Genomic DNA, 18878 nt, shown 5'->3' with positions numbered 1-18878 from the left:
AGAAAGAATGCTTGAACTCAGAAGTTCAAGTCCACCCTGGGCAACACAGTGAGACTCAGTCTCTCAAAAAAATAAGTTAAAGAAGTGGCAAAAAAAACCAGATATAGATTTTAATCTCATATAACAAAACAAAACTGAAAATTGAACTGGCATTATATTCAGCTGTGAATAATAAGATACATTCCAAATTTCCTGTTAAGAGGAAGGTGCTTATTCTCACCTTAAAGTACTGGGTGAGACTAGTCGTTGCACAGTGCAAAGGAACAAGGTCCCATTCCAGTTGGTATTGCTAGAGGCGTTGTAGTTGTCATGCTTACTCAAGAACAGAGTATAGCCGGGCATGGTGGCGCATGCCTATAGTCCCAGCTACTCGGGAGGCTGAGCCAGGAGGATTGCTTGAGCCCAGGAGTTTGAGGTTGCTGTGAGCTAGGCTGACGCCACGGCACTCACTCTAGCCTAGGCGACAAAGCGAGACTCTGTCTCAAAAAAAAAAAAAAAGAACAGAGTACAAGGCCGGGCGCGGTGGCTCACGCCTGTAATCCTAGCACTCTGGGAGGCCGAGGCGGGCAGACTGCTCGAGGTCAGGAGTTCAACACCAGCCTGAGCAAGAGCGAGACTCATCTCTACTATAAATAGAAATTAATTGGCCAACTAATATATATAGAAAAAAATTAGCTGGGCATAGTGGCGAGTGCCTGTAGTCCCAGCTACATGGCAGGCTGAGGCAGCAGGATGGCTTGAGCACAGGGGTTTGAGGTTACTGTGAGCCAGGCTGATGCCACGGCACTCACTCTAGCCTGGGCAACAAAGTGAGACTCTGTCTCAAAAAAAAAAAAAGTGCAAAAGTTCTTGTAATACAAATTATCCCAATACCAATCCATTCAATAGAATAGAGTAGGTGATCAGGAGAGACTATTGCCACTCATAACAGTCTGAATAAGCTCTCTGGTAAACACATTATAATTCCTGCAGGTAAGTCAAACTGCGGATAGACAGCCATAATGTGGGGCCACTACAGACTGTACAAACCCACACTTCTGAAAAAGTAATGGTAAAGTGATTCTGAGGATACCCTTGAGATGGGCAAACCAAGGAATTATAGGAAAATGGGACTGAAAAGTGTCCTCACAACTCTATGAATCTGCCTGTCTCCTTGTATAGCGCCTCCAAAATGTGACTAATCCTCATCTCTGTCTTCAAAATCTCACAGAACAAAATCTACTGGTGAAATGTATCATGGAATCATCCAACAAAGCTCTAGATTTTATTGTCCTGTCACAGGTCTCCCTTCCAAACCGAACAGGCAATTATATCACCTGTCTTTCTCCACTCTATTTTTTTGCGTTTGAAAGGAACTGGGGCAATTGAATGCTGTCCCAGTCCCTCCCTTACCTTGATTGGATTTCTCTTGTATATTCCTGGCGTGACTTTTTAATGTCTTGAACAGACACTGGAATGACTAAAGTTTTTCCCACATTCCTTACATTTATAGGGTTTCTCTCTAGTGTGAGTCCTTTCATGATTTCACCAGTAACAGGAACTACTAAAGGCTTCCCCACATTCCTTACATTTGTAGGGTTTTTCTCCAGTGTGACTTCTTTCATGTATTCCAGTGTACGTGGAACTGGCAAAGGCTTTACCATATTATCTTACATTCATAGGATTAGTGTGAGTCCTTTCATGAGAATGAAAGGAAGAGGAACCACAAAAGGTTTTACCACATATCTTACATTCACAGGGTTTCTCGCCAATATGAGTCCTATTATTTTTTTGAAATGAAGTGGGAGAACAGAAGGCTTCCCCACATATCTTACATTTATAAGGTCCATCTCCAGTGTGCCTTTGAACACTTGGCCAATCATAAAATGCTTTCCCACATTGGTTACATTCATACAGCTTCTCTTTAGTGTTGAGTCCTCTTATGTTTTTGAAAGGAATTGCAGTAACTGAAAGCTTTCCCACATTCCTTACATTCATAGAGTTTCTCTCCAGTGTGAATCTTTTCATGTATTTGAATGTATGTAGAACTAAAGGCTTTACCACATATCTTACACGCCTAGGGTTTCTCTCCACTGTGACTCCTTTTATGATATCTTAAGGAAGAGTAACCACGAAAGGCTTCACCACATATCTTACATTCATAGGGTTTCTCTGCAGTGTGACTCGTTTTATGATATCGAAAGGCAGAGTAACCATGAAAGGCTTTACCACATATCTTACACTCATAGGGTTTCTCTCCAGTGTGAATCCTTTCATGTATCTGAATGTATGTAGAACTAAAGGCTTTACCACATATCTTACATTCATAGGGTTTCTCTCCACTGTGAGTACTTTTATGATATTGAAGTGAAGAGTAACCACGAAAGGCTTTACCACATATCTTACATTCATAGGGTTTCTCTCCACTGTGACTCCTTTTATGATATAGAAGGGAAGAGCAACCAACAAAGGCTTTACCACATATGTTACATTTATAGGGTTTCTCTTTACTGTGACTACTTTTATGATTTCGAAAGGAAGAGTAACCACAAAAGCCTTTACCACATATCTTACATACAAAGGGTTTCTCTCCACTGTGACTCCTTTCATGTATTCGAATGTATGTGGAACTACTAAAGGCTTTACCACATATCTTACATTCATAGGGTTTCTCTCCACTGTGACTCCTTTTATGATACTGAAGGGAAGAGTAACCATGAAAGGCTTTACCACATATTTTACACTCATAGGGTTTCTCTCCAGTGTGAATCCTTTCATGTATTCGAATGTATTTATTAGAAGCAAAGGCTTTACCACATATCTTACATTCATAGGGTTTCTCTCCAGTGTGACTCCTTTTATGATATTGAAGAGAAGAGTGACCACGAAAGGCTTTACCACATATCTTACATTCATAGGGTTTCTCTCCACTGTGAATACTTTTATGATATTGAAGGGAAGAGTGACCACGAAAGGCTTTACCACATAACTTACATTCATACGGTTTCTCTCCAGTGTGACTCCTTTTATGACTTTGAAAGGAAGAGCAACCAACAAAGGCTTTACCACATATGTTACATTTATAAGGTTTCTCTCCGCTGTGAATATTTTTATGATTTCGAAAGGAAGAGTAACCACAAAAGCCTTTACCACATATCTTACATACAAAGGGTTTCTCTCCACTGTGACTCCTTTCATGTATTCGAATGTATGTGGAACTAGTAAACGCTTTACCACATATCTTACATTCATAGGGTTTCTTTCCACTGTGACTCCTTTTATGATATTGAAAGGAAGAGTAACCATGAAAGGCTTTATCACATATTTTACACTCATAGGGTTTCTCTCCAGTGTGAATCCTTTCATGTATTCGAATGTATATGGAACTAACGGCTTTACCACATATCTTACATTCATAGGGTTTCTCTCCACTATGAGTACTTTTATGATATTGAAGGGAAGAGTAAACACGATAGACTTTACCACATATCTTACATTCATAGGGTTTCTCTCTAGTGTGACTCCTTTCATGTCTTCGAATGTATAAGGAACTAAAAGTTTTACCACATATCTTACATTCACAGAGTTTCTCTCTAATATGAGTCCTATTATGTTTTTGAAATGAAGTAGGAGAACAGAAGGCTTCCCCACATATCTTACATTTATAAGGTCCATCTCCAGTGTGCCTTTGAACACTTGGCCAATCATAAAATGCTTTCCCACATTGGTTACATTCATACAGCTTCTCTTTAGTGTGAGTCCTTTTATGTCTTTGAAAGGAAGTGTAGTAAATGAAGGCTTTCCCACATTCCTTACATTCATATGGCTTTTCTCCAGTGTGAGTCCTTTCATGTACTTGAAGGGAACTGGAGCGAAAAAAAGCTTTACCACACTGTTTACATTCATATGCTTTCCCTTCAATGTGAATCCTTTCATGTACTTGAAGGGAACGAGAACAACCAAAAGCTTTACCACAATGTTTACATTCATATGCTTTCTCACCGTTGTGAAGTCTTTCATGTACAAGATATGGATTGAGAGAAGCAAAGGCTTTTCCACATAATTCACATTTATAACATCCATCCCTACTGTGCATTACCATGTGTTTTTGAAAATTTGTGAGATAAACAAAGGTTTTTCCACATTCCTTACAGTGATAGGGTTTCTTTCCAGTGGAAGGCCCTTCATGTGTTTGAAAAGAGTAGCGATAACTGAAGTCTTTCTCATGTTGCTTACGTGTGTATGCCTGTTTTCTATATTCCTTAAATTTGTATGGTTTGTGTCCAGTGTCAGCTCTCATATGACTGTTAAGGGTTGAGTGACCAACGGAGACTTCTCCACACACACTGCTTTCACAAGGTTTTGCTCCAGTTTTCTTGTTCCGCATATGATCTGGAATCTGGCTTAAGTTTTCTCCATACTCACTACCTTGTTGACTTTCACAGAGTCTCTCTGCCATTCGAATTCTGTAGAAAATGAGAAGCAGTATTAAGGACTTATGATTTTATATTTATTAGTAAGTATTTCACTTGAATTTTTACTATAATTAAGGGAAGTGTAGGCCCTCAGCCCTGCCTCAATTGTTTGAATGTGAATGGACCACAAGCTTTGGAAGATGGCCCGCCCATACCAATTTTAAAAAGAGCAATATTCACATGAGGTCTCTTCATATGATATCAAATTAACTTTCACAGACATCAAACATCTTTGTCACATTTATGCATTTTTAGAGAAAATTTTCTGAGAATGAATACATTTGATGCTGGGGTTATTTGTTTTGTTTGCATGTTTTTAACATTTCCTGACAATGTAAGATTCTCTTGAGAGAAAAGCCTTTGTCTTCAGAGCACAAATTACCTTAGATTTCTCCTGAGATTTTTGTACTGATCTTCAATGTTCTGGTCTTTCCATTTTTTCCCTAAAATACAGACCCAGAAAAATAGTCGGGAATTACAAAATTATGAAAAACTTATTACAGTTTAAGTTCAACATACACTGGAGTCATGCCTGATTTATATACCAAAGTATGCCCTCTCCATATTCCAAATCATAAAAAAGCATTGATGAGGCCAGGCACGCGGACTGCTCGAGGTCAGGAGTTTGAAACCAGTCTGAGCAAGAGCGAGACCTTGTCTCTACTATAAATAGAAAGAAATTAATTGGCCAACAAATATATATAGAAAAAATTAGCCGGGCATGGTGGCACATGCCTGTAGTCCCAGCTACTTGGGAGGCTGAGGTAGCAGGATTGCTTGAGCCCAGGAGTTTGAGGTTGCTGTGAGCTAGGCTGACGCCACAGCACTCACTCTAGCCTGGGCAACAAAGTGAGACTCTGTCTCGAAAAAAAAAAAAAAAAAAAAAGCATTGATGAACAAGAAACACTTATTTTCTAATTCACTAAGTGAAGGAATATTGTCACCCTTACCTATAGCAGCCAGGTTCCTCAAGGTTTCCCACATCACATCTCTGTAGAGCTTCTTCTGAGAAGGATCCAGCAAAGCCCACTCCTCCTTAGTGAAGTTAACAGCCACATCCTTAAAGGCCACTGAGTCCTGGATTGTCACACATGTGTAGAGGAGGATGGGTGAGACTCACCATACCAGAAACCTTATTCTTAAGACTTTCACATGGATCTCCAAACATTCACTCCATGAATTTATAATCAGACTCTTATTCTCTGTCTATACTCGCTTCCTCCCACAGCAACTCTGATGGCACAATGGAACTGGTGAGTAAAGCAATAGCTAAATAGCAAAACATGTCTTATTGGTGAATCCAGGGAGAAGGATGTGTTACCTGGGTTACCATTAATGTCTCTTTGTACATTGGGTCTGTGGCACCTATCATAACGAAGTGTTAATACTAATTAGTGTACAGAACAAACTTAGCCATTATCAATATAGAGACTGTGACTCCTTGAATACACTTGTTCACAAAAATATAACCTTTGATGGTATTTTAGATGGAACCCCACCAATTGAATCGATGACAGAGTCTTACTGATAGAAAATGCCAAGAGAAGAAACTTTTGTGGCAAACACTACTGGAGTAGAAAAACCTAAATTGTTATAACTTGATGGGGCCCAGTCTTAAAAAAGCAAATATGACTAAAATTAAACATGTTTGTTTATCAGAGGACATTACCAATAGAGGGGAAAGGCAGCCCACAAAACTACAGAAAATATTGGCAAAGAATGCATCTGGAAAGGCCTTAATATGGTGAATATAGGCCGAGCATGGGGGCTCACGCCTGTAGTCCTACCACTCTGGGAGGCTGAGGCAGAAGGATCGAGGCTGAAGGATCGCTCCAGGTCAAGAGTAGGAGATTAGCCTGAGCAAGAGCGAGACCCCATCTCTACTATAAATAGAAAGAAAAATTAACTGGCCATGGTGGCACATGCCTGTAGTCCCAGCTACACGGGAGGCTGAGGTAGAAGGATTGGTTGAGTCCTGTAGTTTGAGGTTGCTGTGAGCTAGGCTGATGCCATGACACTCTAACCCGGGCAACAGAGTGAGACTCTGTCTCAAAAAAACAAAAGAATATCTAGGAAAACATGACCTCACCAAACAAACCAAAGGTACCAGTGACCACTCCTGGAGTAATGGAAACATGTGACCTTTCAGACAGAGAATTCAAAATAGTTGTCCCAAAGAAGCTCAAAGAATTTCAAGACAACATGGGAAGGAATTCAGAAGGTTATCAGAGAAATTTAACCTAGAAGAAATGGATGAATTCCTAGAAAGATACAACTTACCAAGATTGAACCAGGAAGAAATCCAAAACCTGAATAAACCAGTAATAAGTAATGAGATAGCAGGAGCAATAAAAAGTCTCTCCTCAAAGAATAACCCAGGACCTGATGGCTTCACTGCTGAATTCTATCAAGCATTCAAAGAACTAATACCAATCCTACTTAAACTATTCCAAAAAATCCAGGTGGGAATGCTCCCAAATTCATTCTATCAGGCCTGTGTCACACCTTGACACCAACACCAGACAAAGACACAACAAAAAAAGTATAGGCCAATATCTCTGATGAACATAGATGCAAAAATCCACAACCAAACCTAATTCAATAACACATTAAAAAGATTATTCAGGCTGGGCGCGGTGGCTCACGCCTGTAATCCTAGCTCTCTGGGAGGCCGAGGCGGGCGGATTGCTCGAGGTCGGGAGTTCGAAACCAGCCTGAGCAAGAGCGAGACCCCGTCTCTACTATAAATACAAACTAATTGGCCAACTAATATATATAGAAAAAATTAGCCGGGCATGGTGGCTCATGCCTGTAGTCCCAGCTACTTGGGAGGCTGAGACAGAAGGATCGCTTGAGCCCAGGAGTTTGAGGTTGCTGTGAGCTAGGCTGATGCCATGGCACTCACTCTGGCCTAGGCAACAAAGTGAGACTCTGTTTCAAAAAAAAAAAAAAAAAAAAGATTATTCAGGCCAGGCGTGGTGGCTCACGCCTGTAATCCTAGCACTCTGGGAGGCCAAGCAGGGAGGATTGCTTAAGGTCAGGAGTTCGAAACCAGCCTGAGCAAGAGCTAGACCCCGTCTCTACTATAAATAGAAAGAAATTAACTGGCCAACTAATATATATAGAAAACATTAGCCGGGCAGGGTGGTGCGTGCCTGTAGTCCCAGCTACTCGGGAGGCTGAGGCAGGAGGATCGCTTGAGCCCAGGAGTTTGAGGTTGCTGTGAGCTAGGCTGACGCCATGGCACTCACTCTAGCCTGGGCAACAAAGCAAGACTGTCTCAAAAAAAAAAAAAAAAAAAAGATTATTGATTATGATCAAGTGGGATCATCTCAGGGATACAAGGACGGTTCAACATGGTTCAACATACACAAAATCAACATGACACATCCTATCAACAGAATAAAGGAAAAAAACCATACAATCATTTCAACTGATGCTAAAAAAGCATTTGATAAATTTCAACATCCCTTCACAATAAAAACTCTCAAAAACCTGGGTATAGAAAGAACTTAACCTCAACACAATAAAAGCCATATATGACAGACCCACAGCTAGTATAACTAAATAGGGTAAAACTGAAAGCCTTTCCTTTAATGTATGGAATAAGAGATGCCCACTTTTACCACTGTTATTCAACATAGTACTAGAAGTTCTAGCTAGAGCAGTCAGACAAGAAAAAGAAATAAAGGGCATCCAAATTGTTTCCAAAGAACTCAAATTATCATTGTACACAATATAACTTTATATCTAAAGAAAGCTAAAGACTCTATAAAAAACTATTAGCACTAATAAACAAATTCAATAAAGTTGCAGGATACAAAATCAACATACAAAACTCAGTAGTGGCCGGGCGCGGTGGCTCACGCCTGTAATCCTAGCACTTTGGGAGGCCGAGGCGGGCGGATTGCTCAAGGTCAGGAGTTCGAAACCAGCCTGAGCGAGACCCCGTCTCTACCAAAAATAGAAAGAAATTAATTGACCAACTAAAAATATATATACAAAAAATTAGCCGGGCATGGTGGCACATGCCTGTAGTCCCAGCTACTTGGGAAGCTGAGGCAGGAGGATCGCTTGAGCCCAGGAGATTGAGGTTGCTGTGAGCGAGGCTGACGCCATGGCACTCACTCTAGCCTGGGCAACAGGCTAGAGTGTCTCAAAAAAAAACAACAACAACAAAAAAAACTCAGTAGCACTTCTGTATGCCAACACTTAACAATCTGAAAAAAGAAACCAAAAAAAGTAATGCCATTTACAGTAGCTCCAAGTAAAATAAAATACCTTGGAATAAATTAACCAAAGAAGTGAAAGATCTCTATAACAAAAACTATAAAACATTGATGAAAGAAATTGAAGAGGGCCAGGTACTGTGGCTCAGGCCTATAATCCTAGCAATCTGGGAGTCCGAGACGTGGGGATCACTTGAGGTCAGGAGTTCGAGAGCAGCCTGAGCCAAGAGTGAGACCCCATCTCTACTGAAAATAGAAACAAATTAATTGACCAACTAAAAATATAGAAAAAATCAGCTGGGCATGGTGGCATATGCCTGTGTCCCAACAACTCAGGAGGCTGAGGTAGAAGGATTGCTTGAGACCAGGAGTTTGAGGTTGCCGTGAGCTAGGCTGCCACCATGGCACTCTAGCCGGGGTAGATTATGACTCTGTCTCAAAAAAAAAAAAAAAAAAAAAATGAATATCGTTAAAACGTCCATACTACCCAAAGCAATCTACAGGCCGGCACAGTGGCTCAGGCCTGTAATCTTAGCCCTCTGGGAGGCCAAGGTGGGCGGATTGCTCAAGGTCAGGAGTTTGAAACCAGCCTGAGCAAGAGCGAGATCCTGTCTCTACTATAAATACAAAGAAAGTAATTGGCCAACTAATATATATAGAAAAAATTTGCCAGGCATGGTGGCACATGCCTATAGTCCCAGCTACTCAGGAGGCTGAGGCAGTAGGATTGCTTCAGCCCAGGAGTTTGAGGTTGCTGTGAGCTAGGCTGATGCCACGGCATTCACTCTAGCCTGGGCAACAAAGCAAGACTGTCTAAAAAAAAGCAATCTACAGGTTCAATGCAATCCTCATCAAAATACCAATGACATCCTTCACAGAAATAGAAAAAAAAACCCCTAGGGCCAGGTGGGGTGGCTCACGCCTGTAATTCTAACACTCTGTAATCATAACACTCTGGGAGGCCAAGGCAGGAAGATCACTCAAGGTCAGGAGTTGGAGACTAGCCTGAGCAAGAGCAAGACCCTGTCTGCACTAAAAATGGAAAGAAAATTAGCTGGACAACTAAAAATATATAGAAAAAATTAGCCTGGCATGGTGGCAGCACATGCCTGTAGCTCCAGATACTCGGGAGGCTGAGGGAGAAGGATGCTTGAGCCCAGGAGTTTGAGGTTGCTGTGAGTTAGGCTGATACCATGGCACTCTAGCCCTGATGACACAGTGAGACTCTCTCTCAAAAAAAGAGAGAAAAAACCCTAAAGTTTATATGGAACCACTAAAGACCCACAATAGCCAAAGCCATCCTGAGCAAAAAGAACTAGAGGATCATAAGACCCAACTTCAAATTATACTACAGAACTCTAACAACCAAAACCGCCACTGGCATAAAAATAGACACAAAGACCATAAGAACAGAATATAGAATCCAGAAATAAATCCACACATCTATAGTGAACTTATCTTCAACACAGCTACCAGGAATATACATTGGTGAAAGGATAGTCTCTTCAATAAATGATGCAATACATGATGCAGGGAAAATTGGAAATCCATATGCAAAAGAATTAATCTAGACCCTTATCTCTCACCTTATATACAAAAATCAAATCAAAATGCGTTAAAGACTGAAACCTAAGACCTGAAACTATGTATTAAAAGAAAACACTGGGGAAACATTTCATGACATTGGTCTGGGCAAGGAGTTCTTGAGTAATACCCCCAAAACACAGCCAACCAAAGCAAGATTGGAAAAATGGGAACATATCAAACTAAAAAGTTTCTGTACAGCAAAGGAAACAATCAACAAAGTGAAGAGGCAACCCACAGAATGGGAGAAAATATTTACCCACCTGCCAAGGGATTAATAATGAGAATATGTAAGGAGCTCCAACAACTCAATGGAAAAAATATCAACCCAATTAAAAAATGAACAAAGGAGCTAAGACATTTCTCAAAAGACATACAAATGGCCAACAAGTATGTGAAAAAATGCTCAACATCATTAGTCATCAGAGAAATGCAAATCAAAACTACTAGATATCATCTCACACCAGTTAAAATGGCTTTTATGAAAAAGACAGGCAATAACAAATGCTGCTGAGGATGTGGAGAAAGGAGAACCCTCATACACCATTGCTGAGAATCTAAATTAGTGCAACCACTTTAAAGAACAGTATGGAGGTTCCTCAAAAAACTAAAAATAAAACTACCCTAAGACCCAGCAATCCTACTGCTGGGTATGTATCCAAAGGATGGGAATTCAGGATATTGAAAAGATATCTACCCCATAATATGCTGAAAAAAAAAAAATACTGCCAAATCCTGGGAGACATGCAGATCAGTGTGATGACTGGCTCACCCATTGTGTATTTCTCATCACCTTATTGAAGGTCATTTAAATCATCACTGGTCCTTTATGTTTCCAACTTTGGTAAATACTACATTTTAAAGAAGTGGATTACTTTATCACCAAATCTGAAGCTATACTAATAGATAGTAAGATAACCTTAAATTTTTTTGTTTTGTTTTGGAAAGCAAGATAATGGCTATGTTTGGTATGATCTGATGTATTGATATGATACTGGGAATATACATTTTTAGAAAATTTCATGAAAATTAATATGTGGACAGAGATACATTAAGTGTTAAAGCTTAAAATGGGCATGTGCCCTGCCCATGTTGATCAATTTGTCTGTGCTCTTTCTTCATTTACAAAGGTACATTACAAAGATATGTTCTTGTTAAAATTTATTTAGTAACTTCTAAAGTCTGTCATCTAATTAGAATTCACCTTTGTTTAAATTTCAATGTTTAAAAATGCTGTTAGTTTAATAAAAATACGTTGATGTTTTATTTTATTGTAAATTATTATCATTTATAGAATATGTTAATATTTTAAACGTGGGATGACTGTAATGGGGGAACTCTACATTTCTAGAAATTTTTGGATTGTTATTTATCAGGCTTATCTTAAGGTTCTGACCTTACTGGCTGCAACAACATATGTTCGATAACCTTAAAAAATGGCAACTGAGGCCGGGCGTGGTTGGTGGCTCACGCCTGTAATCCTAGCACTCTGGGAGGCCAAGGCAGGCGGACTGATTGAGGTCAGGAGTTCGAAACCAGCCTGAGCGAGACCCTGTCTCTACTAAAAATAGAAATTAATTGACCAACTAAAAAAACAACAAAAAAGAATATATATATGTGTGTGTGTGTGTATATATATATGTATATGTATATATAAATAAAACTAGCTGGGCGTGGTGGCGCATGCCTGTAGTCCCAGCTACTTGGGAGGCTGAGGCAGTGGGATCGCTTGAGCCCAGGAGTTTGAGGTTGCTGTGAGCTAGGCTGACGCCACAGCACTCACTCTAGCCTGGGCAACAAAGGGAGACTCTGTCTCAAAAAAAAAAAAAAAATGAAGTTTCAAGTAGTGATTTTGTGCTTTCCTCTCATGAAAGATATTCATATGAAAAATATTAAAAATTTAGGGTGCAGTGGCTCATACCTGTAATCCCAGCACTCTGAGAGGCTGAGACAGGACTGCTTGAGCTCAGTGGTTACTAGAGATACTGGCCTGAGCAAGGAGACCCCATCTCTACAAAAACAAAAAATTATCTGGACATGGTGGTATGTGCCTATAGTCCCACCTACTCTGGAGGCTGAGGCATGAGGACCTCGTGAGCCCAAGAGTTTGAGGTTGCAGTGAGCTATGATGATGCCACTGCACTCTAGGCCGGGTGACAGAGTGAGACTCTGTCTCAAAAATAAATAAATAAATAAATAAATAAATACAACCACGTACTAATGTGGATAAATGATAATTAAAATACTACAGCTGTTTCAAATCTAGTATGAGGGACACATAGTTGACAAATTTGCATTTTGGAATACGGGGAGGGAAACAAAATTTAGGAATTTATTGTGAGCCCTAGGAAAAACTAGGCTGGAGGTCTCAAGGACTCCCTCCTTGACTGAACTGAAGTCAGGCTCTTCAAGACTAGGTTGTGGCCTTGTCATGCACAGCACAGTAATAGCAGGAATCCTTCAAAGGCAGTTTAGAAAGAATTCCCCCCCCCACACACACACACACACGATATCAGATCAAGTTCCTCTTCCCCCACTGGTGATAGTTAATCAAGTTGCTTTTGCCGACCCTTTATACCTAAGCAAGTTCCATCCTCTCCCTCACCTTGCCCATTTGTCTGTAAGTTCAATTGCTGCATTCAAGTTTTAGTTCAAACTCTCTCCCCTATTAGTTATTGGGGGAGTGCTATTGTGTTGAACAAAGCCTTCCTTGACCAAGCTTTCCAAGCAATCCCTTCTTAGAAAGGATAGAGGATTAGACTTGAGACCCTGCTTCAAACATATGAAACACACAGGGGAAACAGGCTCCCACTCCATGGGGAGGAAGGAGGTGCTGGGGTCCACACAGGCAATGCTGCTGGGCCAACCAGAGTCCCACCAAACCACAAACCCAAAACACCAGGTCAAATTTCTCTCCTGATGATCACTTTGTTCTCATTCCACAAAGTGGGTGAGATGCACAACACCTGGTGTACAACTGCCCAGGGAGGGCTTCAGGGAGCGTAGAGTCTCTTCTTGCAGTGATGGGGCAGGATGCCTGGGAGTCCTGCCTGCTGATCCAGCCCCAAGAAACACAGATTTTCCGTATTTCTTTTCCCCAGCAGTATTTCCAGAGCTAAGCCCTGAAATTCCATCAGAATTCACCCACCAAAAAAGGACACACCTGAGAAACATACTATACTGGCTCTTGAGAAGAGAAAATATAAATAAGAAATTTTAACAACCAGAATATAAGACTAGATTTTGATTTTCACCCCCCTCCCTCCGAAATCTACCTCTTTCTGGCCTCTTTGCAAAATTTTCTTCTCTTTCAAGCTGTAGTGAAAAATGCATTTTCCAATTCAATAGTGCATTTTCCAATTCAAATTGGAAATGCATTTTCCAATTCAATTGCAATAGAAGCTGCAATAAGTGGACAATTCTTTACAAGGGGACAAACTCACAGACAGGCAGTGGCGACTGGAACACAGACATGTCTGACTCAAGTGTGAGGTCAGGACATGCTATAATGCCGGACATCCCTCCCCCCTCATCCTGCTCACTGCAGTGCTCAAGCACCATTTCCCACCAACACTGCATTGTACCCCACGTGTGCCCCACCCCCACCCCTCATGCTGCCCTCTGGGAGGAGTGACACAGAAGCTGATATTTTTTTTGAATCAGAGTCTCACTCAAATAAACAATTATATTTTTAAAACCGCCTCAGTTGATTTTTTTTTTTTTGAGACAAAATCTCACTCTGTTGGCCAAGCTAGAGTGCCATGGTGTCAGCCTAGCTTACAGCAACCTCAAACTCCTGGGCTCAAGTGATCCTCCTGCCTCAGCCTCCCGAGTAGCTGGGACTACAGACATGTGCCACCATGCCTGGCTAATTTTTTCTATACATATTTTTAGTTTGCCAATTAATTTCTTTCTATTTCTTTAGTAGAGACGGGGTCTCACTCTTGCTCAGACTGATTTCCAACTCCTGACCTTGAGTGATCCATGGCCTCCCAGAGTGCTAGGATTGTAACTTGTTTTTCTGATTCGACATTAGCGTTTTCCTGAACTACATTCTTTTTTTTTTTGAGACAGAGTCTCACTTTGTTGCCCAGGCTAGAGTGAGTGCCATGGCATCAGCCTAGCTCACAGCAACCTCCTGGGCTCAAGCAATCCTGCTGCCTCAGCCTTCCGAGTAGCTGGGACTACAGGCATGTGCCACCATGCCCGGCTAATTTTATATATATATATATGTTGGCCAATTAATTTATTTCAATTTTTAGTAGAGACGGGGTCTCACTTTTGCTCAGGCTGGTTTTGAACTCCTGACCTTAAGCAATCAGCCCACCTAGGCCTCCCAGAGTGCTAGGATTACAGGCCTGAGCCACCACACCCAGCCTACATTGTTTCTTTAAATGTAAGTGACTATAGGGGGTAAGAATAGAACAATAGCCTCTTCACTATAGATTTTGCTGCCTTTTACCTTTCTCCAGCAAAAAACTTAACAATTACCACACAGTCTTAAGTTGGAATCTTAAATACTCTTTTAAATTGGAAAGGAAGTAAAAACCGGCCTTAAAGAAAACAAGTGATATGTGTAAGGCTGGTGCCAGGCCCCCTCCCTTCCATAGATCAAAAAGGAAAAGGCTCCATGAGACCAAACGCTAAGGACAACTGCCTCGCTGAAAACTACCACACCCTGATAAGAACACTTTGGCTCCTGCATTGCAAATACCGCCAGCCCCTCCTATTTCTCAATGACAACCACAGGTCGCCCCAATTCTTCCCACCAAAATTCCCTAGCCCGGCCCAAACGGTATAAAAGGCCTCACCCCCTTCAAACGAGGTGACTTCTGGGCCCCTCCATCTCTTGGGATCCCAGAACCCCGTCTGGGAGTGCTAAATAAAGCCACGTGGTTTGGCCCCACTCTGTCTCTTTTTTCCGCTCCCAAAAAACCTTACATTTGGTGCCAAATCCTGGGATGTTTGGCCCCACTTTCTGTCTTTTCTTTTTGCCGTTGCCGAAAAACCTTGCAATATTGGGGAAGGGGGGGAAATCATTGTAACTAATTAAATTGTTTTTAACTCATTGTTTAAACCAGCCTTGTATGGAAAATTTTACAAATTGTTAAGTTCTGTGGTTTCTGCCTATATAAGCAAGAACATAAGAACATAACTTCTTAACTTCAGAGCACTGAGTCCATTTCTCTGGAGCCCGTGTTTTCCTCAAAGGCCATTTCTGGTATTTAGCTTCCAAAAACCCTCTAAAAGTGGAATCTGATCCTTTCGATTTCAGGTTGACAAGTCCAAATAAGGCGACTACACAACTGTAAACAAGTATTTAACCTGGGTTGGCTCCCCATGCACCTTATAAAAGCCTTTCCTTCAACCATAACTACAAATGTTTCTCATTTAAGAATCGCTGTTTAGGCCCGCCACAGTGGCTCACGCCTGTAATCCTAGCACTCTGGGAGGCCCAGGCTGGCAGATTGCTCAAGGTCAGGAGTTCAAAACCAGCCTAAGCAAGAGCAGAGACCCCACCCCACCCCACTCCCACCCCCCTCTACTAAAAAAAAAAAAAGGAAATTAATTGGCCAACTAAAAACATATAGAAAAAATTAGCCAGGCATGGTGGCACATGCCTGTAGTCCCAGCTACTCGGGAGACTGAGGCAGAAGGATTGCTTGAGCCCAGGAGTTTGATGTTGCTGTGAGCTAGGCTGACGCCACGGCACTCTAGCTCGGGCAACAGAGTGAGACTCTGACTCAAAGAGAAAAAAGAAAAGAAAAGAAAAGTAAAATTAGCCGGGTGTAGTGGCGCATGCCTGTAGTCCCAAGTACGCGGGAGGCTGAGGCAGGAGGATCCCTTGAGCCCAGGCGTTGGAGGCTGCAGGGAGCCATGATGAGTCACTGCACTCCACCCAGGGCAACAGAGTAAGACCCTGTCTCCTAAAAAAAAATAACAAAACAAATCGCTTTGCCCAAATAAAGGTTTATATTTTTAAAACCGCCTCAGTTGATTTTTTCTTTTTTTGAGACAGAGTCTCGCTTTGTTGCCCAGGCTAGAGTGAGTGCCGCGGCGTCAGCCTCGCTCACAGCAACCTCAGACTCCTGGGCTCACGCGATCCTCCTGCCTCAGCCTCCCGAGTGGCTGGGACTACAGGCATGCACCGCCATGCCCGGCTCATTTTTTCTATATATATTAGTTGGCCAGCTAATTTCTTTCTATTTTTAGTAGAGGCGGGGTCTCGGTCTTGCTGGTCTTTAACTCCTGACCTCGAGCAATCCGCCCGCCTCGGCCTCCCGGAGTCTCAGTGGAATATTTAACAGGAGAAGGAAGTGACCGGCCCCCGCAGGCCGCAGCGCCGCCCACGCACGACCCACACACCGAGTGGGGACCCTCCCCGACGACCCTCCGCCGCCCCCGCACAATCCGGGGACGCGCGGGGCGGCGGCCGCGGAGCTGCCCTGACAGGACTGCTGGGGCGGGACCGAGGTCGCCGCGCAGGAACCTGACAGGACGCCCGGGGCCCGGCCACACCCCGCGGGCCGGGGACCGAGGGAACGGAGCGGGACGCGGGGTGCCCGGGTCCAGTCACAGCCGGGTCTGGTCGGTTCAGCCAGCCCCTGCTCCGCCGGGGACGCCCGGCCCCGCACACTCACCATCTCCCGCCTTCCGAGGTGCCGTCCGGCGCCCTCGCCCCTGCTCTGGAGACGGCGCAGTTCACCGCGTAGGGGACGGCGCGACGGAAGCCGTCGCGGAGGCACCAGAGACTGTCGGAGCGGAGCGGCGGAACCCGGCCCGCCGCCAGAGCGACTCAGGCGGGAGGGAACAGGGGTTGAAGGTCGCCGCCTCCTTCCCGCGGCCTGTTTCAGGGGCCAGTGCGCAGGCCCCGCCCAGCGACCCTGATTGGATACTGCCCCGGGCCCCGCCCCCTGAGGCTGAGTGACAGGCGAGGCCTCAGGAAGTGTGGACTTGTGGAGCCACACCTGACAGCTTCCATCCACAGCCTCTCTCAGGCCGAGCTCCCGGTGCCCTGATCATGGGATTTTCCATTTCAGGACAGCTTGCTCCACGTTTGCCAGAGGGGCCGCTGTCCTCCCCCTCACACTACAGACTATATGCTTCTTCCTCTTGGACCGGTAAAGCTGGACAAGGTAAGAACTGGCCAGCTCCTGACCCTAGCCCCCTTCAGAGTTTGGTCACATGATTTACAACTTCCCTTAAGCACTGGTGTAGATAACACTTCTATTGCAAAACCTGAGGCTGCCTTTTAAGAGGTTTCCCAGAGCCTGCATTCCTATGGGCCCTGGGACACGGACCAGATCAGTGATCCCTACCTTGGAACTGACTCAGTAGCTCCTATGACCCGCATGGTCATAGGAGCTGACTCAGTGCAAGAATGCGGTTTCTACGTACCTGATTTCACCCTGAACCCGATCAATCAGCAATGCCAATTCCCGACACGCCCTGCTTGCCCAATTCCCCTTAAAACTCTCAGCCCAAAGCTTTTCAAGAGGCAGATTTGAGAAATGTCGCCCCCTCTGCATTCAGCTGCCAAACAAATAAATAAACTCTTTATCTGCTGAATTGCTGCTGTCTGGGTGCATTGCCTCTTTCTCTGTGCAATAGGCAAAAAGAACCTGGCTGGGTGATAAAACTGATTTGAAACACCGTATTTAATTCTTCCTATAGAGATGGGACATTCATGCAGTTATTTTTGTTTGCTTGGGAATACCACAAAAAAACCTGTGCAGGATTAAGATAGGGCGTCAAGGACCAAGTATCTTTCTAATGGTGACTTCTTCCTTAATAATCATTGCACAATAAAAAAGCCACAGAATTTGCCTAACTGGAAGGCACTGTGAGAACAAAAGAATGTTCCTTTTAACATTTGTTTTTGTAAGGACAGCCTTGCTGAAATAACAGGAAAATACCTAATCCAGTAATTTTCTAATAACAGCTAATGATAAATCCTATGAGCTCTCTCTCTACTTCCAGGAAACCTGGTGGGACTCTGTTTTCACAAACACCTGACAAAAGCCCAAAAAGGAAATGTAAATTTTCAACAATTTCTAGACCTATTGACTAAAACTGACTTTTTAGCATCTGTTTCTAAGCCTGGAGTGGTTCCTGAGAAGTTCCTGGATGACAGCATGGGGGACAATCTCCAGACAGCAAACCCAACCCAAATCACACCTTGAGGGCAAGGTCCCTTTATCCCTAAACCTAAGGGAACAGATGCAGCTGTTTCACACAGCAGATTCCATTATCTGCTTGCAGTTAAGAAGAGAAGCTGATACAGCAATTCACAACAATTAACTCTTTTTCTCTTTGTCCCCTTAAAAGCAGCAAGCCACCCACCTGGCCTCACTGCTGGCATCTCCCTTCTCTTTCTTTAGGATGCCACACCCTCTCCTTGCTCTCTTCCCTCCCCTTTCTCTCTGTCTCCTTTTTCTTTCTTTCTTTTTTTTTTTTTTTGAGACAGTGTCTCGCTCTGTTGCCTGGGCTAGAATGCCCTGAAATCAGCCTAGCTCACAACCTCAAATCCCTGGGCTCAAGCGATCCTGCTGCCTCAGCCTCCCAAGTAGCTGGGACTACAGGCATGTGCCATCATGCCTGGCTCATTTTT

General features: G+C 43.1%; 1 protein-coding gene across 1 annotated transcript; it reads right to left on the bottom strand.

Annotated features, from left to right (window-relative positions):
• Positions 1 to 337: 337 nt before the first annotated feature.
• Positions 338 to 18098, bottom strand: LOC105885426 (uncharacterized). Its single transcript, XM_020283798.2, has 4 exons — positions 16909 to 18098; positions 5405 to 5531; positions 4837 to 4897; positions 338 to 4445 (listed from the first exon to the last, which is right to left on the bottom strand). The coding sequence occupies exons 1-4, from the start codon at positions 16909 to 16911 to the stop codon at positions 2057 to 2059; spliced, it is 2580 nt and encodes an 859-aa protein (XP_020139387.2). The 5' UTR covers positions 16912 to 18098; the 3' UTR covers positions 338 to 2056.
• Between the last annotated feature and the right edge of the window lie 780 nt (positions 18099 to 18878).

This window comes from Microcebus murinus, chromosome 27, assembly GCF_040939455.1.
Source record: "Microcebus murinus isolate Inina chromosome 27, M.murinus_Inina_mat1.0, whole genome shotgun sequence".
Lineage (NCBI taxonomy): Eukaryota > Metazoa > Chordata > Mammalia > Primates > Cheirogaleidae > Microcebus > Microcebus murinus.
The sequence above is the reverse complement of the archived record's forward strand: the minus strand, read 5'-3'. Positions and strand labels throughout refer to the sequence as shown.

Excerpts from the sequence above, each read along its gene's own strand:
- LOC105885426 (XM_020283798.2), bottom strand. Across the intron at positions 4,898-5,404 it reads GAGGAACCTGGCTGCTATAG|GGAAAAAATGGAAAGACCAG; the intron begins GTAAGGGTGACA and ends TCTGTATTTTAG. Across the intron at positions 4,446-4,836 it reads AATCTCAGGAGAAATCTAAG|AATTCGAATGGCAGAGAGAC; the intron begins GTAATTTGTGCT and ends CATTTTCTACAG.